Below are 9,938 nucleotides of genomic sequence, written 5' to 3'. Positions count from 1 at the left end.
GATGATGTCGACAAGAAAGTTGACAGGAAAAATCTGTTAATCTAATTATTATTGTATTTCGAACAATGTTGTAATGTGCCTTGTCTCGCGCGTTAAATAGCGGGGATTCAATGTGCCGACGCTGAAACAAAAAAAGAGACAAAAAGAAAAACGTCTTTAGGAAAGCTCACCTGTGAGCGACGGAAGGCCAAGATGCGTTACGTAAGACGATCTATTTTTACACAAACGTCATTATACATATACATTGCTGTGTATTTCACATTTGTTCTTTTTTTTTTTTTTTTTTTTAAATTGAACGTTCGAATGCGTTAAAAAAAAAAAAAAATAGGTTTTCTGTCGTGTAATAAATCCAGTTCCGTTGAAAATACACCGTTCTTCTCTGGAAGGAACAAAAACAACATATTCTGATGATTTATTATCTTCACTCGAAGAATTAACTTGACGAGCTCAGTTTTCCTCTTGCTGCATCTGTAGCTCGCGCAAGAGCTGCGCCCTTTGTTTCTCCAGCTCGTCCTCGGACAGTTCGTGATGATCGTTGTTTTCCGTAACGGAACCCTCGCTGTGAATCGAGGACCGTCTGAGCTTCTCCTCCTTTCGTTTTCTTTCCGGAGAATCCTCGGAAGACGGAAGTCTCGAATCCGAGCGCTAGAAAAAAAAAAAAAAAAAAAATCAAAATAAGTACCTTTCTACTTATTCTTCTCGGTTATAAAACTCAAGAGAGATCACATTTTACACGTACGGAATGACTGCGGCCTCTTTTCTTCTTACTCTTCTTTCTCTTGGACTTCTTCGTCTCCGACTCGGAGCTCTCGCCGTTACTGGGCACGCTGGGTGACTTGTGCTGTTTTCTTCTCAAACCTTTATCACTGCCCTCCGACTCCTGGTAACGGAGGAATTAATTAATTTCACTTAGCGTATATAAATTTCTCAGAGAAAATTAAAAAAAACGCGATTTCATTCAGTCGTACTCACGCTGTGCGAACGCGAACGCGATTTACGTTTCACCTTTTTCGCCTTTTTCTTCTTGATCCTGATGTGATGATGACTGCAGCTCTCCTCGAGTTCGTGCTGATACTCCTTGAATATTCGCGCTCTTTCGCTCTCCAACGTGATCGCCTTGAAGTCCGGTTCTTCCTCAATCTTTGGCCTAACGTCTTCCCACGTCATTTCGTAGTCGACATTCAGAGACTTCAGCAAGTTCTTGAATCCCGTTTCCAGCTTCTTGAACTTTCTGGCTTCTTCCTTGACTCGTTCCTTTTCCCGTGCTTCGGCCTTCTCCAGCAGCAGGTTGTACGTCAGCTTGACATTGCCCGCGTCCAGAGTGGCCGACTTGCGGTCTTCGCACACAACTGTGGCAAACTCTTCGAAGGTCGTGTTGACTTGCACCTCGAAGTTCTTGTCCTTCAGTATTTCGCGAATGATCTTTTTCTCGTCGTGAAACCGAGACTTCAGGTCCTCGACATAGAATTTGAAGAGGTCCAGAGGAGTCGAGCCCGATTGTCCCAGCATAGCTGAGAATCGAAGGTCGGCGGACAGCATCGGATATAATTCTACCCAGAGCGACATTGACGTTAGCTTGCCCTGTTCGTGAAGCTCATCTAGCAGGTACTAAAGTATACAACGATCGTAACATAGTAGAGTTAAAACAAAAGAATTTTTTTTCCTGTATTATATTCTGTCTAGTCTCTAAGTTTGACTTGAAATATCAACTAGTAACAATAAAAACTCGAATCCAGTCTGCAATACTCACTATAAAACCGTCTCTGTTTTTTCTCTCCTGCCGTTTTCTGCGTTTCTTCTCGCATTCTTTCTCTTCCTCCTCGTCCTTCTCCAGCTGACGTATATGATTCTCAAACACGATCAGAGCGTCTTCCTTTTCCATCTCCAGCAAATCCGCGTCTTCCGCGAACGCGGGGTGTTGCAGCAACAACGCCTGTGCCTCCTGCCACGTGGTCTTGTACGTTACTTCGGTCATCGTGTCCAGAACCTGTGCCAGTCTCTTGGTATTTCGTTTCTTCAACTGTTTCGCCTCCTCCTTCTCGCGTTTCGCCAGATTGAAGATAACGTCCTCGTAAATGTCCCGGCGATCCGAATCGCCAACTGCTCTCCAGACTTCCAGATTGCCGAACATCTCCTCGCACTTGTAGTACTTGGTCGTACTTGTCATTCTGTCGCTCTCCAACAGGAATTGCTCCAGATCTTCCTTGGCTTTCTTCAATCTGTTGAAAAATAAAAGTTATTCTTTGCTTGGTTTTCAACACCGTGTTCAAAATGTTGTTATTCAAGTAACGCCAATACCTGAGTCTTTCCTGTTCGCGTTCCTCCTTCAACTTTTGCATCTTGTACGAGTTGAAGATCGATTTGCGATCGCTGAACTTCTTCAACTGCGGATATCTGGGATCGTTTTGAATCAACTTCACCGCCTGTTCCCACGTGGCATTAGACGGCACCTCCTTTTCCCTCAACAGCTCTTTGAAAGCCTCAACCGCTTCTTTTTTATCTTTGAATTGCAACTTCGGCTCGGGCGTACTGGTGCGACTGTCATTGGCCGAACCCATCGCGGAATTACTGTCCTCGTCGGTCTTCGTGGGCGGTGGCGGAATATTAATCGCTGCGAGTGTTGCGGCCATTGCCTGCTCGATCATAGACTTTCCACCTGGTTCCGGTGTACTGGTCTGCGGTATGTTTGTGATATTTGGCGATACGTGTTGCATGGTTACAGGAACCATAGTGCTAAAAAAAAAAAATGTTAAAAACTTTTCTTCAAAAGTATTCTCTCGTCAAAAGAAGATAATTTTAATATCGTCAATTTTACTCACGTGTTTGTGGCGCTAGCTACAGCCGCCGCAGCAGCCGCGGCAGCCTCTTCGGCCATGATTCTGGTCTTCAACTCTTCCAATTCCGGCGGAATCGTCCATCTGGACTCCTTCGTGGTCACATTGTGATAATACACTTTCCCGTTCTCCGACTTGTATTCCTTCCAGGGACATTGCGACAACAACAATTCGCTGGGTGTTTTCAGTTCGTCCGGTTTTTCCCACAACGACTGTTTCGTGACGCTGTTGTAATAGTACGTTCTACCGTCCGGGGCTTTGTGCTCGCTCCAGTCGCTCTTCTTCTCGACAGCGGACACAGATATCGCTGTGGTGGTTTCGCTGTTGATAGGCGACGGAGGAGGAATTCCCGGCGCTGGTATCTGCGGCGACGCTGTGACAATGAAACAAGGTGATTTTTATTTGATCCAGGAGCGCGCAAACCTATGTGAATTATTTAGGAGCAGATACTCACTACCTACTACTCCAGCCTCTGGAGGAGGTGCAGCGGTCATGGGAAAAGTGAAGCCAGGCGGAGGTATAGAGAACTGAGGTGGCATTATACCTGGAGGACCCGGCGGTAAACTGGGAGGAGGGATGAAGGGTGCTGTGGGCATAATGGGCGGAACAAAGCTAGAGGTGATATTTGGCGTTGCCGGTGGGAATCCTGTCACAGCAGCAGGTGGTGGAATACCATCGTTCGAAGCCTAACAATATTTTGAGACATGTCAGTCAGAATCTTTTTACAATTTTAACATAAAAACATAAAACACGCGTTGTTTATTTTGTCACAGCCCGCTTTCTTATCGTTCATTTTATCTCAAATTTATCTCGAAAGAAAAAGAACTACTAGTTACTCTGTTAAACTTGGGCTGATAGAAGTTAGAAAATATAGGATAAATGCGGTACTCTCTCTCTCTGCGCGTACAATTTTTTATCTTCTCCAACTTTTACGGCACCGGCCTAAAGTTATTACAAACCTAATCTTTACTTGCAACGAGAATTTACCAATTCACATGATCGTTCACACTCGTTTATCAATTTGCAATTATTGTACTTTTGTTTACTGAAGGTTCATATACTGAAAGTTCAAATTCAATTTTCTCCGAATCTCAAATACACGTGATTTTCATTCAAATCTCTTCACATCTCGAAAAGTGTATACCAGTACAATGACGCTTGTAGAATTGTATAACGTTTGATCTACGTACCATTTGTACAGAGACTTCGCCAAGTGGGATTCCAGAATTTCACGTTGTTCGACACGGAATCAGAACATCGGAGCAATAAGTATATAAATCGTAAACGCCACTTTGATTTTTGCAACCTCCTCGGCTCGCACATAAACACTCGATGTGTGTCAAACAAATGTGTTGTTTTTTTTTTTTACAGGTTGCCAACCGCGCAAATTTCTGTGTGGATAATCGAGGAAACGACATTACCGGCTCGGATTTGCACCGATGATACAAACGCGTTTTTACTTACCTACCGAAGTCATTGAAGTTTTTGATCAGTCAGTTCAGTTTGTCAAAAAAGTATTACGGTAAGATTTGGTCGTAAAAATTAGTCCGAAAAAATGTTTGTCATAATAATTAATTATTCCGACATTTATACAACTCCTTTCGGAGTTATATTAATTTTTATGAAGCTTACTATAATCAGAGAGAAGCCTGAGAGCGGCCACGGCCATAAAAGTTTGTGCGTATCCCCACCACGTCGGTGTTCTCATAGCGCGGAATAGAACCATGTCCACAAACTTAGCACGGGAATTGAACCGTGTCCGCAAACTTAGCACGGGAATTGAACCATGTCCGCAAACTTAGCACGGGAATTGAACCATGTCCACACGAAAAGCTATCGCAGAAACTCTTATGGCCGTGACCGCTCTCAGGCTTCTCTCTGCTGAAGGCGAGAATCATTTCTCCTGACTGCGCGCGAATACGATGCATTTTACATTATATACAACATATATATTACGTAAGTTTACTTTTTATTTTGTGTTATTACAATTTTTATATTTCAACATTCTGCTCTCTCACATATAAAACAAAAGCAATGTATTTTCTTCCCTTGGTACATTGCACATCACGTTAATGTTAAATTCAAATATAAACTGCCATCTAAATTACTGTTCTAGTGAATATTCGGCAATCGAAGAGTGGTACAAAGGTGTTCCTCGCAGTGTCTGAGAATTGGCGTCGTTGATTTGCACGACAACGTAATCACCGGCCTTTATGTCTCTCGTTGTGCCGGAATGTCGATCAATTGGAATATTTGTGGACGGTAATATAACCCTCACATTCCCGTCATTTCTGCCCTGCAGCATCTCAAAGGATTTTCTGCTCGTCTGTCGACATAAAACACGATGGGAGTTAAATTTTTATTGCGTTAATAGTACGCGTGACATTTAGATAATTGTCAATTAAAAGGAAATATAACACTCACGCCTTCTACGAGAACAAGCTGATGCCGCCTTATCTGCGCTCTGTTTAATTTTTCCGCTTCCCTTCTAAACAGCACATTCATGCGACTTAGACGCTCCAATTTTATGTGAGACTCGACGTCGTCCTCGTAACGTCGGTGCGCCGTAGTTTTCTGAGAAAAATCAGAAAAATCCGATACCAGAACAATTATAAACATCTTTTAAATACACTTGTGTGTTTTCAGTTCGAAAGTTGCGTCAGAACTGTGTACCTCGCGCATGCTGTAAGCAAACAGGAAAGCGATGTTGTATTTGACCTCGTCCATCAGGGACAACGTGTCCTGAAACTCCGTCTCCGTTTCGCCGCAGAAACCGCAGATGAAATCGCTCGAGAGACACACATTCGGCAGAATATCGCGTATGCGATAAGTCAGGTCCAGATACGCCTCCCTCGTGTATCCCCTTCGCATTCTCTCCAGAACCGCCGAATTTCCGCTTTGAGCGGGCAAGTGGATCTGGTTGCAGACGTTCGGTCTCTCGGCTATCAGTTGCAACACCTCGTCCGGAAAGTCCTTGGGATGGGGTGACGTAAATCTGTGGAAACGCGACGAATATGGGGTGACGATGAATGTTACGACAGTCGGAGCTGATATGTGAGTACCTTATTCTGATCTCCGGATTGATCAAAGAGACTTTGTCGAGAAGATCACTGAATCTTAAACCGCCTTTTTTGTTCTTGTAAACAGTTTTGAAACCCCTGGAGAGATGGGTTTCCGTGTTCGAAGGGGATAGCGCGAACTGCGATTGCGACAGATCCCTGTAACTGTTCACGTTCTGTCCGAGGAGAGTTATTTCCTTCACACCCTGATCCGACAACTGCTGAACCTCGTCGAGTATGCTGTCGATCGGCCGGGATCTCTCTCGTCCTCTCGTGAACGGAACGATGCAGTAAGTGCACATATTGTCACAACCTCTCATTATCGATCTACAAATACGTCAAGATATAAATTACTAGGTTTTTAAAAAAAAAACAATTGTCAAAGCGAGAACATACATAGTTCATCTGATTAATCTGTTTTACATGTGTGTATATATACGTTACACATATGCCCCAATGGAATTTTGATTGAGCCTGACCGGTGTGACGTCCGCGTAAGTTTCGTCGAACGATAACATAACGTTAACGGCGGTTTCGTTGTCGGTCACCGACAAAAGTCTCGGCAAGTCCTTGTAACTGTCGGGTCCCGCTATCAAGTCCACAAGCTTTCCCTTGTCCAGTATCTTGGTCTTTAAACGCTCCGCCATGCAGCCTGTGACAACAATTCAATTTTGCATAAGTCTGTGCGCGCTTTAATTTGAGATATTTCATTACATTACATCCGTTACAACACCGCGATAAGACTCGCCTAAAAGACCGATCTTCATGGGTAATCCAAGACACTTTCTCTTTTTCCTCAGACCGTTCAATTGTTCCAGCTTGTTCCACACTTTTTGCTCGGCGTTGTCTCTGATGGAACAGGTGACCAGCAGCACGATATCCGCGTCGTCCAGACTTTCTGTGTGTCTGTACCCGTGTGATTTCAACACCGACCATATTACATCAGCGTCGTTCACGTTCATCTGACATCCGTAAATCTCAAAGTAAACTAGCAAACAAAAAAAAGAGAGTAAGAACATTCATCACACTTGTATATCACACATGTGAGAATAAATGTAAAACATTACAGTGACGAATGTGTGTGAGAAAAAACCTTTTTGATTTTCGGCGCGAATGTGCGGTGCGTACGGGACGGGATCTTCATCAACGGGAATATGAACAGGAGAGGAGGTCAAAAAGTCACCCAGAGACGGTCCTTTTGTCAAATCTCTCGTCCACGATTTCAATGAAGGTTTTCTCTGATCTACGGTCTCGTCGATTCTATCCTCGGCTGTGTTTGCGTCGGTCGCACGTGAAAGCGCGAAGCTTCGATGAATCCAGCGACGCGGTCGAAAGCGTTGGACATTCGTGTATTTCTGCTGTACGAAATATCTCCCGAAGCAGTTTCCGTAAGACAATCCTCTCGACATGTCGTATAATCGTGAAGTGATTCTAAGGTAGAGATACAGAGAAAAATTCAATAATCTATTAAATATATATTTAATAAATATATATGTGCATACTTGAGTTATTAAATATCTCTTCTTCGAGTTTATATTGTCGTTAATCAGAGAAGAGCTAAACACGCGACTTTTAAAGGTTAAAACGTCCACTGTGTGCGCAACGTGCGAGACCTGCACCGATCTGCACCCAGTTTGAGAACGAACCAGGCGCTTCAATTTTTATTTACGTAACCCGAATAATAAAATTATCCGTGATGATTTAGGAAGGAGAGAAATAAATTGCAACAAATGTGTTGTTTCCGTCAGTTCGTTTGTTTACTTCGAGGTTTTTATTTTTCTTTTTTCGCTTTACGTAAAATATAAACGTAAAAAAACAGGACAGTTGTATATATATATATATATACATACATATATATATATATATATATATATATATACATATCTCAATATAAATTTCGTCTATATAATAATAATTACACTAATACACGCGTGTTTGCCTTTTTTGTTTCTTTACATGTATATATATATATATGTACAACAATGCAAATGTCGTCGTTATTACAGAGATATTGTGAAAAAATAGTGTAACATTTGCTCTCTCATCCGATTATATTCTAAATGATAGATTTATATTACAAAGGAGAGAACGTAGTCCTTATATTTATATATATATATATATGTTTCTTCTCACACACATGTACACTATATATATAAAAATTAAGAGATATCCCGATATCACTAATTAAAAGAAGTCGTATCACATATTTCTTTCATCCCGCACGCAAATGTAATTTTGCAACACGTGATTTTTTTTTGTTTTTCTAATGATAATAAATATACCATCTATTTTGGAACGTTTCTAAGCGTTTTACAATTGCGAAATATTCTAGAAACGATTGCACGTGTCCGAATACGTCGCAATTTTGTGCGGAAAATTTCATGAGCGTGTGTGTGTGTGTGTTTTAGTATCGTACATGTTTTTTGCAAAGCAGTCGAAAAAGAATTACAGGAACATAATCTTGCTTTGGTAAAAGCATATTGTATCGCGCGTTCACACATTTACCACAAAATTATGTCATTTCAGATTTCAATTCGAACCTAGTCTCTCTACCAGTAACAAGTTATTACACAGCTGCTAATGAAAAAAAACGAAAGATTTGTAATCAAGGTGTTGGAAATTGCGCACACAATTTTCCGTCATGATTCATCTTCGTTCCTCTTACACACAATCGCACTTAGTGTTAATATAAATTATCCTCACAATTAATTCCTTATCGATTTTGTTTTGTTTTCTTTCTTTCTTTTTTTTTGGAGCAATTAAGCGTCTAGCATCATTGTCTCTTTGAGGACTCAGCTAAGCTCCACACTATTATTATACAATAATAATATATATACGAGATATATATACTCAACATTTCCAACTGATAAATATAAATTTCGCCTAATATAAAACTTTCTCCCAAGACTCGGATATTAAATCCACACAAAAAAACATGCGAGGTTGATTATCTCACTCAGAGAGAACACATTGATAAAAAATTACATTAAGATCTCTAGAGAAATAATTTATTATTCTTGTAGAAACAAAGAGGACGGACACTTGCGATTTCGACGGACAACTTGTCATGAAATTTTTCATGAAAAAACGTTTGTATCGACTATTTAGTCCGCGAAAAAAAAATAACGCGTATACTTTTTTATACATGATATGTCTTCTAAGATGTAATTTTGTTCTTCCTTGGGAAAAATAAAGTTAACATCGGTTAATAATTCTGACGAAGAAATGTTCTATGCGACGTAAAAGCAAGCAGTGACGTTAAAAGCGTTACGTACAAAGATAAAAGTAAGATAATCATCCTTTGATATTTATTATCATCCTATGTAATATTTGGTCAAACCGTTTTCTCGACAAATCACAGCAAGTGATTCAGTCACTCGTAACTAGCAATAGAGAAATAATTATTATCAACATATTATATATATATTTCTTCAACCCACATGTGCAGCTATTAAAAAAAAAAAATAAATAAAAAATATTGCTTTGTAAAATTGCTGTTCGTTGCACGTAAGGTTTTTGAAGATAAAAAAAACACAGAAAATTTATGCATTTTGTTTTTCACATGTGTTATGTTATTTTTTATGTATATACGTATATATAAATATATATATATATATATTTATATATATATATATTTCAATTTTGATTCTATCACACTATTACATTTTGTTTAGATTTGTGTGTACATACACACTGTGTACAATTTTAAAATAATATTAAGTTATAATACAGATTGAGTCTCTTAATATTTGCTTTTTCAACCAACATGTTTGCACAAAACATAATAATCGATCGATTTTTTTCACTCGTGTTTTATATACATAAAACAATATATTAAAAACTCTCAAGATGTAGTGGGTTGAATGTAAATAAATATTATACAGATTTCAAATGGCATCATCAGGCACTGTCGACCCTTCGTAAATTTCGCAAGTTCGAGTCTGCAATTTGCAGTTTCGAACGTACAGTTTTGCACATCTGTATAAACTCTGATTTACAACGGGTCTCGAGATATATATATACAATGTACATATACAAAAGCTAG

The 9,938-nt window shown here is 40.1% G+C and overlaps 1 protein-coding gene and 1 long non-coding RNA gene across 3 annotated transcripts; one reads left to right on the top strand and one right to left on the bottom strand.

Moving 5' to 3' along the window:
* Positions 1-193: 193 nt before the first annotated feature.
* On the bottom strand, positions 194-7,627 carry LOC109859911 (pre-mRNA-processing factor 40 homolog A). Of its 2 annotated transcripts, XM_020438623.1 has the most exons (15): positions 7,396-7,627; positions 6,987-7,324; positions 6,642-6,881; positions 6,338-6,545; positions 5,897-6,220; positions 5,508-5,829; positions 5,259-5,408; positions 4,988-5,160; positions 3,289-3,521; positions 2,820-3,207; positions 2,299-2,733; positions 1,751-2,219; positions 973-1,608; positions 740-880; positions 194-645 (listed from the first exon to the last, which is right to left on the bottom strand). In XM_020438623.1, exons 2-15 carry the CDS (start codon positions 7,300-7,302, stop codon positions 448-450), a joined length of 4,233 nt encoding a protein of 1,410 aa, XP_020294212.1. In that variant the 5' UTR covers positions 7,303-7,324; positions 7,396-7,627; the 3' UTR covers positions 194-447. The 2 variants fall into 2 exon arrangements, with proteins under 2 accessions (XP_020294212.1, XP_020294211.1); XM_020438622.1 differs by lacking the exons at positions 4,988-5,160; positions 5,259-5,408; positions 5,508-5,829; ... (3 more) ...; positions 6,987-7,324; positions 7,396-7,627 and adding an exon at positions 4,025-4,200 and having other exon boundaries at positions 3,289-3,520.
* LOC109859912 lies at positions 4,560-5,564 on the top strand. The gene is made up of 3 exons (XR_002250752.1): positions 4,560-4,790; positions 4,951-5,096; positions 5,481-5,564. It is a non-coding gene; the product is annotated as an uncharacterized LOC109859912 (long non-coding RNA).
* Positions 7,628-9,938: the final 2,311 nt, after the last annotated feature.

This window comes from Pseudomyrmex gracilis, unplaced genomic scaffold, assembly GCF_002006095.1.
Source record: "Pseudomyrmex gracilis isolate BER0280 unplaced genomic scaffold, ASM200609v1 scaffold_299, whole genome shotgun sequence".
Lineage (NCBI taxonomy): Eukaryota > Metazoa > Arthropoda > Insecta > Hymenoptera > Formicidae > Pseudomyrmex > Pseudomyrmex gracilis.
This window is presented reverse-complemented; position numbering and strand designations above follow the sequence as displayed.